Source organism: Engraulis encrasicolus, chromosome 5 (assembly GCF_034702125.1).
Source record: "Engraulis encrasicolus isolate BLACKSEA-1 chromosome 5, IST_EnEncr_1.0, whole genome shotgun sequence".
Lineage (NCBI taxonomy): Eukaryota > Metazoa > Chordata > Actinopteri > Clupeiformes > Engraulidae > Engraulis > Engraulis encrasicolus.
This window is the reverse complement of record NC_085861.1, coordinates 23,851,105-23,865,884: the sequence shown is the minus strand read 5'-3', so window position 1 is coordinate 23,865,884 and position 14,780 is coordinate 23,851,105. Positions and strand designations below refer to the sequence as shown.

Sequence of the window (14,780 nt, the reverse complement as noted above, 5' to 3'; positions counted from 1 at the left end):
TTTTTTCAGTAACAGCCTCTAGCCACCTCATGGTAGGTACAATGGAATAACTGGTGTAACCGCCATGCAATATCATGTGCTAGTGTTGTACTCTTACACCATAAATGTACTTCTACTTTTACTTTGGCCACCTCTGGTGGGTAGTTTAGTTGAATTACGAAATTCAAAGTTTTGTGGGGAGTAACATATACTTTTAAAACAAACACACACACACACACACACACACACGAACACACAGAATTGTATAGTGACAAAGTAGTAGTAGCATACTTAACCCGTTAAAAGACAGCGTTATGAATTTGCTGTTACCAGAAAGGCAATGACAGAGTCATAGCACATTACTAAAGGCCCTGTGTTATGTAACAGTAGAGTAATACTTTCAATGACTATTACAGCGTGCCACTGGTGGTATGGTATGCATTATGAGGATACATATTCTACTAAAGTACAGGTACTGCATTTTAGTACTAGGTGGGGTTGCAGGTATGACATCACGTTGGGGAAACTGCCCCAGGATTCAAAGGTTCTACATAGACTCCTATGAGCCTGCAGAACCCCCAATGTGATGTCATAATGGTACATTTTCAAATGGTTAATCTGCAACCCCACCTTTATAGACGGTTTCATGGAACGTTTACAGTCAAAACAAAAACAAGGCATGAACATTCTATGGCCCTAATTAATTTCCGGTACACTTCCGCAAACAATACACTGCATTGGATCAATACAGCTACACAAGCGCGGTATTTCATTTGAGAGTGGCACAGAAAATGAAAAATAAATGTTGTTTTCCATTTTTATGACAGCAATCACCCATAGGGGGCACTACGCGTCCATTTTTGGGGTAAATGTAAAATCTTCACGATCGTATTAATCATATTAATTTAGCCTCACATCGCCTCAATGTAAAGGAAAGCAGTGATGGCACTTTGGCAACATGGGTCGGGTGATGGTGTGCCTAAAAAACACGGCAGCACATAATTATGTAGAACTACAGTTTGTGTTTGTTGTACGAATTAGGGACTTAGTTGGGCTTGCATCTGCCTACACTGTTACAGGTTAATTTAGTTTAAATGTAGTCGCAACTTCAAGTTCTGAAAAGCAGCTGTTACTACTAAACTTATTGGGACAAGCACGACGAAATACCCAAACTGTCATCTGCTGAAGAAAAGGATAAACGGCCGGATTGTATTTATTTTGGACAATTCAGCAGACGTCTTTGATGTCGAGGTTAATAGCAATGCTAACACAGGATACGACTGACTGATTAGCACTGGCATGGCTGCTACGTCAAAATGTGGATTACATCGACAAAATTACGAGATGTGCCGGGGTCAAGAAAAGTTCAAGGTAAGGCAAGTTTAATACAGTAGTCAGGGACGTCTGCACGGTTGAACAGGGTTTTGTTTTTTGTTGTGCTGTGTATGCTTTGAGTCAAGTTGCTGGCTTGAACTCACGTGTTGTCATTAGCTGGTTGTGACTCGTCACTCGTGTGCAGGGTGTTTTTAAGCAAATATTGAATGTCCGTGACCACATGGTTACCTGATTTTAGGTAAAATAGCCTACTCTGGTATTTGGTGGTGAGGTTTCGTCTGTCTGTCTGTTTATCTGTTGCTGCCACTGATACACAGGGTTCTTTCAGATTGAATCAAAAGGCAGCCTCACACAGGCACGAATGCACGACAGTAACATCCTGGTGCGCGCTCGAAAGAGAAAATACTGCAAAGTATGAATGCTATCTTCAAGCGCTTACAAAGTTGGCTATTTTCACGAAAACGTACAAAATGGAAACACAGTCTCGTAATGTCGCCACACCCCAAGGTTTCTAGCCTACTGTAGGCTAGGTTTGTTATGGTCTGTCCAGGAAAGTGAAATAACGTCCCCGTTTTTAAAAAAAATAATGTACACATTCATATTTGCCCATTGAAATAAACACATATCATAAATGGTTCACGCTCGCACGACAATGTGTCCCGTTTTTTTTTTTTTTTTTTTTTTAACCACGAAATGTGGCAACCCTAGGTCTGCTTTGGTAAGATGTACAGACTGGGCATCATGTAGGCCTACACATTAATTATCCACGTCACGTTTGTCAGCGGATTGGTACCAGAAGTGAAGTTGCACCCTACCGCAGAACAATTTTTTTTAAAAAGCATTATTTTTCAACAATATTAAAACCGTTTGTAATTATATTGGCAGTGCCGACAGATTGCAGCCTACCAAAACATTAGCAGACCGGAAGTTTACTTCGGGCCATATCATGTCACCAAGCAACAAGCAAACGTTCCATGAAACCGTCTATAAAGTACTAAAATGCAGTACCTGTACTTTATTGGAGCATTATTTTTTCTTCATACTTCATTTTTAAAACATTGTTTTATGTACCTAAATAGTAATTTGGCTAAGTATGTTTTTTGTTTGTTTTTGTTTTTTTTAACAAAAAAGTGTTTTTGGCACATAAAAGTAAATGTCCACCCTGTAAACATAATTATGAGGTAGAATACGGGATAACATGTCTACTAACTGTACACAACATGGCACATGCTTTTTCAATATTGCATCCTGTCACAATCCTGCAATTTTTCACTTTTGGCCAATCAAGGACCAGGTGGAGCCCCTGGGCTACAGCCATATCTAGTATACATTAATCCAGCCGTGATTGTAGGAAAGCTATGAAATCAAGTAATTATACCAGGAAGACAACCTGGGCTAAAACACCCCTTACAGAGATTGGGTGTGAAGTCAAGGAGGTCACAGATGGGGAAAAAGCGTCTTACCAGCCCCTGGAATATTGGATTTGGAATGTGTGGTTATTAATCGAGCTGTTAGGATCCAGACATCTTCTTATCATAGTCTTTAAATAGAAAAAGTAAATGCTCTTAAAGGTGAGGTGCACTGTAAAAAAATTCTTGTCAAAATTACGGTGAAAAACTGGCAGCTGTGGTTGCCATTTTTTCACCGTATAAAACACAGAGATCTTGTATATGGATTTACGGTAAGGTAAATTAAGACTTGTAGAATCAACATTTTCAAGATGTTACAATAAAGGGGAGTTACTGTTTAAATAACAGTGACACTCATGTAGGCTCTTGGTATACAGCTGTATAATTAACAATGCAACCCTGTTGTTTTTTAAGTGAAATACTAACCATTCCACAGCATTCATTTGCCTATTTTACAGTCAATTTCTGTTAAAACAACAGAAATTATTTATGCCTTGACGGTATGACTGTTCAATTTACAGTATAAAGCATTTGTTTTTAAGGTGAATCTCTATTCATTCCACAGAATTGCTAAACCAGCAGCACAATTGTGTTGCTCAGGCGTAGGATTCAAAGTTTATATGTGTTGCATTTAAGTGGAATTCCCATAATAGGTGAGTCCTATAGAGTTACAATCAGACAACTGATTGGACTGATTCTACTCACTGAAGGGTATGAAAATGCATTCATTTTTTTAAAAAGGCCTGAAAATAACCTTGAGTAAAATGAAGGCCACAGCTAGCGGGGCAAGCACGCTAACAAACAAGCTAGTTAGCCAGCCATACAGCCACCCTTACAACGTGACCTGCTAGCCGGGCCGGCCAGGTCAGGCCAGGTGAGGGCAGGCCGGTCGGCCTTACAGCCAGTCAGCCAGCTAGCTAGCTAGCTGCCAACCAGTGAGCAGTACAATGCAACAGTCCCGGTTTAAATACATGTTCAAGTGAACCATGTGACCCGAGTGATGAGGCATTTCGCAGGTGCAGGCAGTAAGTTAATCATTGCATGACAGCCCTTAGCACTCAGGTGAGGTCAGGAATTGATTGACAGATTGATTTGGATGAAGTAGAATGACAGTTTCAAATAGACTAGTATACTTCTAAGAGACTGAATCAAGGGATTACTGTCCCAGGTAGAGTTTTTCAAATTATGCTAGCCTTTAGGTATATTTTACACATTAAATGAGGCTAAACTGTAGGCTGTTACCGGAGAAATATATAAGTTATAGTGAATTATTGCAAAATGTCCTAACTGTTGCACAGTTTATTCAGTTGCCAGCTTCACTGTTGTCAAATCTACAACGTGGAGGCACCTGGAGCCAAGCAGACAGGCAATATGTTTTCTGTGGAGTAATTAATATTTAATTCATTATAACCTCCATTGCTTTCTGTTGGGTAGGAGGAATGTAAATAAGGATATTCTGAGTTTTAGAGAGGTTTACTTTGTCAATTTGCCTCTCACTCGAAAACTCTGATGGCAAAGCCTCCAAGTCCAATAAGGGAAATTTTGCGCAGGATGAAATTGAACACATGCAGAGGGTTGTAATCTAAGTTAATTGATGGCTACTAATCAAATAGCATGTTGACATCAAACTCTGCCTGTTACAACCAGCCTATCAGTGGTTTGACAAGTTGCACCTGGAACAAGTGCAATCACAAGAGATCTATTGGACAAAAAGAGGACTTAAAAAGCCCAACACGACCAGAAAGAGCATCTATTTTGTGTAGTATACACAATGTGAAGAAAAGCAGAACAGAGTTCTTTGTCTGTTGGTTCACAATTTGGTTCACTTACAGAGGATTGAGTTTGGTTCACTTATAGGGGACTCAACAAAAATGGCTGCTCATGTTGCCAAAACATTTGACATTTGAGGAGGCATGGTTTTCATAACTCTCTGGGGAATTAAACATTAACTCTCTAGCTCTCTTAGCTCAACAACTCCGATCCAGAGGAGTCAAATAACACTGTGTAGTCTTGCTGCAACTCTTGGTGTTTAGATTTTGGCTGAACACCAGTCTAACCAGTCTGATCAATCTAACTCTGACAAATTTGCTGTGTACATATGACACCAGTGAAAAATAAAGTCATGTACCGTTTCTTGACTACTTCATCTTCACTTAACAGTATTTTCAAATATTTCCTTTTCAGTGAACAGTTAAGTATTTTCTACATAAGACACCAGTGAAAAATAAAGTTATGTATCGTTTCTTGACTATTCATCTTCACTTAACAGTATTTTCCAATATTTTTTTGTTTACAGAGAACAGTCCAGTATTTTCTACATATGACACCTGTCAAAAATAAAGTCATGTAGTGCTTTTTGACTTAATAGTAGCTTGCCGTATTTAGTACAGAGACAAACTGTTTTACATTTTACGGTCACTGACTGTTGCAATTTGACAGTTTTTTGCCGTAATTTCAACAGGCATTTTTTACAGTGTGGTTCACTTTACCCCAGTAATTTCTCTGGTGTGTCTCAGTTTACCCCTTCTTTGGGGTAAAGTGAGACACTTTACCACTTTTTTTAAAAAACAATTTTATTTTTATGATCTTTTGCCATGAAGATATTCTGATTGTTTCCACTGTTGGATAACATCCTAAATAAGTGGGAAATGTGGAAATTTTACTTTAATTTTAGCTTGGCTAGAGGGGAGCTCATGTAAAAAGTGTCTCATATTACCGCTCTTCTCTATCTCCTATCTCCTAACTTAAATAACCTCGTTTACTTAGGCTACAGTTCACGAAAACCAATGTGAATAACTAGTGCAATGAATACCCTATCTCTACGTGTTTTGCTGACGTGTGTTCAGTTCTGATAACAGCAGTCCTCGGTTAAAATAAACCAGCAACTGGAGAGTTGAGAAGGCTTCATCCTCTGGCGGACACGCGTGGCTAGCTTCTTCCTGCTTGAGGTTGTGCTTCGATTTTTTTAAAGGAGGAAAAAAGAAGTGCGAAAGACATCCGTCAGGCCACTTCTGAAGGCAATATTCACATCCCATGCAAATAAGACCGACGCCTGCAGAAGCGCGCAAGCAGTGGGGCGCGTCACAATTAGAGCGTGTGACAAACGCAGAAGTTTGGGAAGGTGTGCGGCGTTGCGCTGGGTCTCCCAGTCCCGCTGTTTTAATGTGTGAGGAACAGACGGGCAGCTTGGAGCTCTTTTCGCCAGGAGTGCGATGCCCTCTCGTCAGCGGAGGGAACGCGCGACCGGAGGACAAGAGGAAGACGAGGCTACCGAGGGGGACGATAGGGACTGTCTGGACATTTGGCGTGTCCGAGCAATGGAGATGACTAACCGCAACATGTGCCCCAACTCAAAACCAGACGAGAGGAACTGTGATGGGCTGCTCAAACACAACGGGGGTGACACAGAGATCACCGTCCCGCTGTCCTGTGCTGTCATCGGCAAAAAGAAAGTTAGTCCAATGGAAGGCACAATTTCTCTGCACAATTTCAATAACAGAAAACACTTGGTGGTGGTCAAAAGGAGCCTGTGTACGTGGGCACTTGCCACAGCGGTGTTGGGAATAACGCTTATGATTCTCCATAATGAGATGTGCCCTGCCATATATTTACCGGTAAGTAAGAGCAACTGCCGCACACAGTAGGTTAGATGTAAGCAAGATTGTGAATATTTTACACGTTTTAGGTGAAATTGTGGCCTGCGTAAAGTTGGCCTGTATAAAATACATTAAAATAGAGCGAAGAAGCACAGTGAGTTCGCACAGCATCATAATTAAAGTGATATACTTCTGCCTACATTACACAGAAAGAAGTATGCTTATTTCAAATACAAAGCCTTAATTGTGTTACTATTTTATAAGACAGCAAATTGGGATTACGTTGACCTGTGCGCCTGACCAATAGAGTCCACATCAAACACGCTGCAGAGTGGTCCATATCCTTGAATCGGGGTACTAAAACATAGGAAATCCTTGTCGATGTTATGAGCTATTTTAAGCCGCGTGACCTTGTTTCCCTAAACCTGGCGTTTTGGACCAACAATCGCGGCCCTGGGCAATTAGCATTTTGTGTTGCTATTCATTCGGTGGACTGAGGAAATAAGATAGCTTGAATACTGTCAAACGACTCGCTCACACCAGGCCCATGTGGGAGATACGTTTGTTTCTGTTGTATACTCAGGTCGGGACAGTGAATGCATGACCTCTCCGCAGGTGACAAATTTCTTTTTCAAACTGTGTCAGAGGGGACAACGTCTGGGGGCACACTTTTCTGTAAAAGTGGAACCATGTTTTTGATTGATTGTCCTTTCATAATAGGGCCTACCACGCCCTTGAAGAGAATGGTGTCAATTGCAATGAATAGGGATTGGCAAAATTAGAAAATCGCAATTCCATGGCAATTTGCTCTACTTGTGGTTATTTTCCAAATACGCAGGATACATCCCGTGGTCTGACGCACATAGGCCTACGCACGGTTAATACAGGTCTGTGCCTACGCATGTGATAGCTATATGTCAGGTAGGTAGGCGGCTTGTGGGATGTCGCTGATTGCCGGCAGGGCCTACCCAACCACAGCGTGCACGCTCCCTCCCAAAATGTTTTTCCAACATCACAACAATCACGGTTACTTAATTAGTCTTTGCTTGAATTTTCCCATACATTATCTGGATTAAACAAATTAGTATAAACCTCTTCAGTTTCCATCAATTACTCTAGTAATTGCACCGTTGCACACACAACAAGAACTTTCTGAGGCAATTTTGTAGAAAAATTAATTTGCATGCAAAGGAGTAGCTGCCCTGGGACCCAAGGCGTGACCGTGTATTTAAGAATAACATTTCTTGGAAACCAGGTTATGCAGGAACAACTGGCTATTTATGGAAGTTTTTCCACATTTTGCACCCCCACCCCACACACCCTCCTGATTCCACACTGCCCAGAGTCATATTGTATCTTTCCACATCATTTGGTGCATAATTAGTGCTTGTTTGAATAATGGATTCGTGAGTTGACCTCCAAAGACACACAAGCGCACCCGTGCGTAGTTTCAGGTGTGTTACAGCACTATCACACCACCGGATGGTCTGGTTTAATTGGGCATCTATATCTAATAGGCAGTAGGCCTTCTGGGTACTTGATGTGAGAGATGGGTTAGGCCCTCGGCCGCGATCACTTACATAACACATCGCTCAACTAACTTACCAGCTGCTGACCAAAGTGGATCTGTGTAAGTCCATAATGTATTCCTTGGCGCTCCGGTGATTATTTTGATGTCCATGAGCTAGCCTATGTGAAAGACAGCGTTATGAACAGTTGTTATTTGCCAGCAGCACGATTAACATGTAGCCTAGGGCCTATTTCAAGACATGGCAAGAAAAGAGCAAACGTAGTATAGCTCATAGCTGTACTAGGTTCATGCCAGGGCTTCCTTCCCACGTGCGTAAAGAGTGAATGACAACGTAGTCCCACAGCACCACAGGCCTAAACCCACATAGCCTCAAAACAAATTAGGCGTTTGCCACATCTCGTGTCCGCTTGTTATTGAAAGGTGCAATGTCTAGGTTGTCTACGACAGCAATTTAGCGAAGTAAAAGGCCTAGTAGTTTCCTAAAATTAAACTGAATGTGGCGGAAAAGGCGGAAAAGAATGTACCTTGCCAACAAACACACGTCATAACATAACGTTAATGTGTAGTCCCCCGTTGTCAGGTCGACATTCAGCACGTACTTATACATTTTACACTGTAAATTCTGACCAGTTGTCAGTAAATTGTCACCCAATTAAAGCCTCTGCGGATGTTACATCAGTAGTAGCACAGCCCACGTCATGGTTGTAAACACCTGTCTTCATTTAGATGGCTAGACGGCGGTTAGCTTTTAGGTCAACAGCAGCCTCTCACCTTTGTGGTAGCAGTGCCGCAGCCAGGGGCGCTGCCAGAAATGCTGGGCCCCATGAAATATTCAAATTTTGGGCCCCCTTAAGGGCCCCTCTCAGTGCTTGGGCCCCCTTAAGGGCCCCTCTCAGTGCTTAGGCCCCCTTAAGGGCCCCTCTCAGTGCTTGGGCCCTTAGAATCTGTACCACTTCCCCCCCCTAGCGGCCCCCATGGCCGCAGACCAGCTCTGGTGCTCAGGCAATAATAATGAACTGTAAAATCTGACTTTTACAGTGACAAGTGGTTGAGACTTGCGTAGGCCTACTGTTATATTTCCTCACGATTAGGACACTTTTAGGCTTAGGTTGTTGAGGAGGTTACTCACACTTGGGTAACATCACCAAATCCTCCCATATGAAAAACACATAGGCCTACTTATAATAATAATAATAATAATACTAATAATAATAATAATAATTATTATTATTATTATGCAAGATTTCAGCATGTTCCTCCACTTCATCCACTGCCTATAACTGCAGTAATACATTGGTAATACGGCAGCAATATTCCAGAAAATCACCAGTTATAACATTCATTAAATAGACCTACTGTCATTATTCATGGTATTTTCATTGCTTGACTTCAGATTATTTGCTTGCTTGATTGATTGTTTGCTTGTTTGCTTGTTTGCTTGTCTGTATGTGTGTTTGCCTGCCTGTTTGTTTTTGGCTTTTTTCTGTGTTATGGACAAACCTTTTCGTCGTTAAAAGTTAAACGTCGTTTAATGTGGTGTTGGGCTGCATGACCTTTTGCCAGAGGTGGCCAAAGTAAGAGTAGAAATTAACTTATGGTGTACACAACATTAGCGTATATTACATAGCGGCTACAGCAGTTGTTCCATTGTACTTAATGAGGTAGATAAACATTGTTGTTACTGAAAAAGAAACCCTATAACCTACAAAGAAAATCCCCAAATTTGATCCAACAGGCTCAGAATCAGGTGCATCGCTCTACAGGAACTGTAGACCATTTACTCAGTGAAGTTACTTGTGTTGGAAGGAAACAATGGCAGGTTTTGTTTTTGACTGTTTTCTGTGGCTATTTTCACACCTAGCCCCCTTTAAGTAGACCAAACTCAGTCCTCTGTGGACCAAAAAGTGAACCAACAGCAAAAGGAGTCAGTTCTGTTTTTGTTCATATTGTTGAGTGTACAAAAAGGACCGTCTGCTCTTTCGGGTCCCATTAGCATTTTATGGTGTGTCAGTCCTCTTTTTGAACACATCAGATCCTCTTGACCTGTCCTTAAATGATTACACCTAGACACAAGTGTAAGTTGTTAGGACTCATAAGCAAACCGCACTGAGACCACGTCAGTAAAGGTCTCTGTACGGTTCACTTCCGAGAGGTCTGGATACACTTTCGAGCGTACACATATGCCACAGGTCTGAGTTCACTTAAATGGCTGAAAGGGAGCAGGTGTGAAAACCCTATTAATTCCCTTTGGCCATCTATGAAGTCTTTTGCCACCGCATCAGGAGAGTGGGCAAGTGGTCTTATCAGTGCTTTACTACCAACAGTTTGAACACTTTCAAAGCATAGCCTATGTAGTGTTTTCCCCTTTCCTGGTTTACCTTGATTGTCCTGTTTTTTAATGGTCTGCCAAGGGGTAAAATACCATTTCTCTGGCCACTGAATGAAGGAAGCCATTGTTTACAAGCAAATTGATCAATTATTGTAATCTACAGGCTTTTGTTACAAATGCTTTACATGCTTTAAATGCTTTACATTTGTCCTGATGCTGCATTACGCAATAAGGAAGCATTCAGTGCAATTCTTCAGGCGATTTTTTTGCCCCAGCCCATCCTGATCAACAAAATTAATGGTAAAACACAAAATGGCTGGTAGCTCAAAAAAGTCGCACTATCTTCTTTAAGTATATTTGTGGGTGCTCTTGGATGAAGGGGATTCATTTCAGTTCAATTCAAAAAAGGGAAAAATCCAGGCAACTCCAGGTGAAAAAGAGGAAGTCCATTAAAAAGCCTTTATTGTCATAGGGCTAAAGCATGATTAAAAAAGCCAACATGTTTCGACCGCACTGGTCTTCATCAGGGCTTTGTCGAGGATGGTTTCTATGGGTTTGCTACTTAACTGCAAACGACCCACATACTGTATGCCAGTGCGGGCGGTGGTGGTTCAGGTGGTAGAGAGGAACCGTTCAGCAACCACAAGGTTGCGGGTTCAAATCCTTGCTCTGCCTGACCACATTGATGTGTCCTTAACGTTAACCCCAAGTTGCTCCTGGTGTCAGGGTGATAGTGGTACCAGAGAGAGTAGAGAGAGAGAGGTTCCATTGGCCCATTGTTTCCGGGTTCTATTATTGCAAGGGGGAGGGGGGGGGAATCCCCCTTTAGGCAGACCTAGGCAGACCTAAGGACTGTTCTATTCAATGCTAAGAGTATTATGACACGCCCCTTTAGGCAGACTGGAACCTGGTCATGTTAGATGCCCATAGCAACCATTGGCATATCTCTATATACTTAAAGAATCTCTGCATGGCAGCCACTGCCACCGGTGTGTGAAAGACAGTGTGAATGGGTGAATGTGAGGCAATGAATGCTCTGACTGCTAGAAGGAGTAGAAAGGCGCTATATAAATGCAGTCCATTTCCATGTCACTATCTGTAGGTGTCAGCAGTGGTGGAAGGAAGGGAGGTTGTTTGTGTCCAAGACACGGTCAGTTTTCTCAAGGCTACAAGTTTACACAAAGAATGTATAGGCCGCTAGATGTTTCATCGGGGTGAAAAGGCATGGCCTGTGCTGCACGCCCTTTGCTCAAGTTCCATCTAGTTATTATTTTTTGGTCAGTATCTGACAGCTCTTGGTCCAAACCCCTGTCATGTCATGTGCATTGACAGTTCTTGGGACGCCACCCTTTTTCCATCTCTCTCTCTCTCTCTCTCTCTCTCTCTCTCTCTCTCTCTCTCTCTGGCCGAATAGAGTAGAATAGAATACAGTAGATATACTGTATACATAGATTGATTCTTAAGATAATAATGTGTGCAGAATGCATCACATATTTACATTGTACCCACATCATCAGCATATTCATATATGACACATTTACTCATCTATAGACATCCCTTCACTGTCCCAGGGCAAGAGAGGACACAAAGTCGAAAGGGGAAAAAAGTGTGAAGCCTGAGCGTGTGCGTGTGCGTGCCTGCCGTCCCTTTCTCGTTGGGCGCTGCCATTATTCCCATGCACGACTCCGGTGAAAGCCGTCTCCTAGGAGCTGGGCAAGGGTGCAGATCTTTGCCCCCAAGGTCACCACATTCCGCTAACTGCCCATGCTACTGGAAAACCCAAAGCGGAAAGACTTTGAAAGTCGAGCGGTGTGTCTTATCAGGGCTGGAGTCACCTCGCCCTGTTCTCTTTCACTGGTTTGGTTTATTTTTCTCTGCTGCTCAGTTTTCTTTTCTTTTTTTTATACTAGATGTGTCTGTTGCGTTTGAACTGTGTAGGCTATTTGCTGTGTTCTTGTGTTCTTCTAAAACGTGAATGTATGCTGCTGGACACCTCAATAAGCACTGCAGGGTTTTTTATTTTGTAAATGTGATTAAGCGATATTCTTTTATTTGGGGAGAAGGGGAGAATTCCGATTTTTTTCCCCTGATGGGCTGTTTCAAGTACTACTTTCAGAGTCCCATGACTCATGGGATTCTGAATGACAGTTATATGACAAAGACCATCATGCCAACTACACCTTTACTGTTAATCCACGTAACAGTGTTGAGTCATTAATTTTCTTTTGTTTCAGACATGTAAACGTTTTCTTTCCTTTACATGACATGTTTCGATGGTGTAACTTCTGACTTCATCAGAGGGTCACACAGGTGTTGATGTGTGAAGTGCTTCGTAATTAGCCGATTGGTTTAAAGCTGCACTGTGTAATATTTTTAGCTGTTTCTTTCCAGAATTCATGCTGCCTATTCACAAATATGACCTTTGTCAGCAATACTTACCACCACCATAAAAATCTAAGTATTCATTATGACTGGGAAAAAGGCACTTTCCATACATGAAAAGGTGGATCTTCTCCATTGTCTGCCATTTTGAATTTCCAGAAATAGATATTTTTATCTGCAAAATGTACTGTGCTTTGGTCATACTAGTAAATATTAGTTCATTATGTATTACATTTTCATGAAAACATAACATTCGACAATAGGCAGCACAGTTTCAATGAGCAACATGGTTTCAATACCTACCCTGACGCCATCCTTCACAATGCACCTTTAACAAGCAGACATATTGAGCGTAATGCATTTGTTGTGTTTTGTGTGTCTCAATCTTGCAGGGTTCGACGTACGCGCTGGCTATCAGCAGTCTCATCAGCATCTCCACCGTCAGCCTGGTCATCCTGATCCTGGCGTTCCACTATAAGGATATCAGGGTGGGTGCCACCTCAATGCTATACTGCAACCCTTTTCAAAACAAACTGCCCAGCAATGGAGGTGGGCTACAGGAGTGTCACGGTCAATGCCAAACATGTCACAGTGCTGAAAAGTTGCCCTTGGATGTTGATATCTTCTTAAATGAATATACTACACATGAACAACTATTACATTACAAACACAGAACAAGCAGGCATTACGCATGGGAAACCTGGATTCAGCTTCAGAAGCTCTAATCCAGTAGCCTACCACATATAACAAATGACTTGGTTTTACCGGTCCAAATGGGCAATTTAAAAGGCTCTGAAAAGGAAATGTAGGTCATGTGCCACTGCATTGTAGCTTTTGAATCCAAGTTGTTTATTTTGATGACAACACATTTATAACACAGACTCTGCACATAGTTATAAAGAGAGAGATGGAGGAGCGCCGCCTTTGTCTCAATCAATTGTGCAGTGCAGCAGGTGCAACTCCGCTATTAAGTCCTTTGTTTAATTTGTGCCACACGCACCAACACGTTTCGACTTGTGGAGGAGTGTAAAGGTGAAATACATCACAGGTGTGGTTTAAAAGCAAATCACATATGGTCACAGGACAGGATATAGACTGACCAACCAATAGGGAAGGGGAGAAGAATGAGGGTATACCAAACAGCCTTTTGCAAACACCAAACCAAGTGACACAAACAAACAATAATGACTGTCAAGACCATAAATGGAACAAAAAACAATACAACTCAAAAAGTTAACATTGCTTAATGGTCTTACAAGACACACCAATTATTTTTTCAATGGGATTTGCTTACTGGTGGATTGTCTAAGCACCACCATCAATCAGAACATATACAGTAGACCGGCATTGAAATATTACAGAAATTTTGAACGAAGAGAAGACACCGGAGCAGCTCAGATGGGATGCTTTTTCTTTTTAATTCAAGTGCACAACATGTTAGGGACTAACGTTTCGATGGCAAGCCATCTTCATCAGAGTACAGCTTGGACTCTGATGAAGATGGCTCCCATCTGAGCTGCTCCAGTGTCTTCTCTTCGTTCAAGATTACCTGCCTCCCTCCCGTTGATGCACCAGATGTAAAAACAGAAGCGCGTGGAACCCCTTTTTTGTTGATTACAGAAATGTGTTTGTCCACAAGTAAGGGCAGGCACAGGTTTTAGGCATGGTCTAATGCAGTCTTTCTCAAAGTGGGGCGCAAGCCCCCCTGGGGGGGCGCAGAGGCATTGCAGGGGGGGCGTGTGACATCTGATTTTGCCCCCCCCCCCCCAAGGAAATGATTTCCTGTCTCTCCAATAAGCAATACATTGTAAGCCCTCACCATCATTGCCGTGAATTTAAATAGCATAGGAACACACGTCCCTCTTTGTTTTATCTCACCAGTCACCTATCCTTTGGTTCTGTGCAGCACAGCGATCGTAAAAGCAGTCTGCGCGAGTACTGCTGTTGCTTAGGGGGGGCTCGGAAGCATCCAGACCCTCCGAAGGGGGGAATGATGGGAAAAGTTTGAGACCCACTGGTCTAATGAAAACCACAACGCCCCTGTATGGTGCACACCTATATACCCCCAATGACAATATTCAAACAGGCTACAGGAAAGGGGAAAAGTTGATTTCTTCCAGGGACCATGGTGGTGTTTTATTTGTCAACTTGAAACGTCTCCCGGTAGAGGAGGTGTTTGAGTCGGTTACCACCCCATGCAAAGTTATGAAGACTCAGGG

At 42.2% G+C, this 14,780-nt stretch overlaps 1 protein-coding gene across 1 annotated transcript in view; it reads left to right on the top strand.

Moving 5' to 3' along the window:
* The first annotated feature begins 5,323 nt into the window (after window positions 1-5,323).
* kcnn4 (potassium intermediate/small conductance calcium-activated channel, subfamily N, member 4) overlaps window positions 5,324-14,780 on the top strand; it is a 49,423-nt gene continuing 39,966 nt past the window's right edge. Inside the window, exons 1-2 of the mRNA XM_063198967.1 lie at window positions 5,324-6,337; window positions 12,954-13,049. Of these exons, the coding sequence (XP_063055037.1) occupies window positions 5,936-6,337; window positions 12,954-13,049 (498 nt within the window). The 5' untranslated portion in view covers window positions 5,324-5,935. The remainder of the gene's footprint in view (window positions 6,338-12,953; window positions 13,050-14,780) is intronic.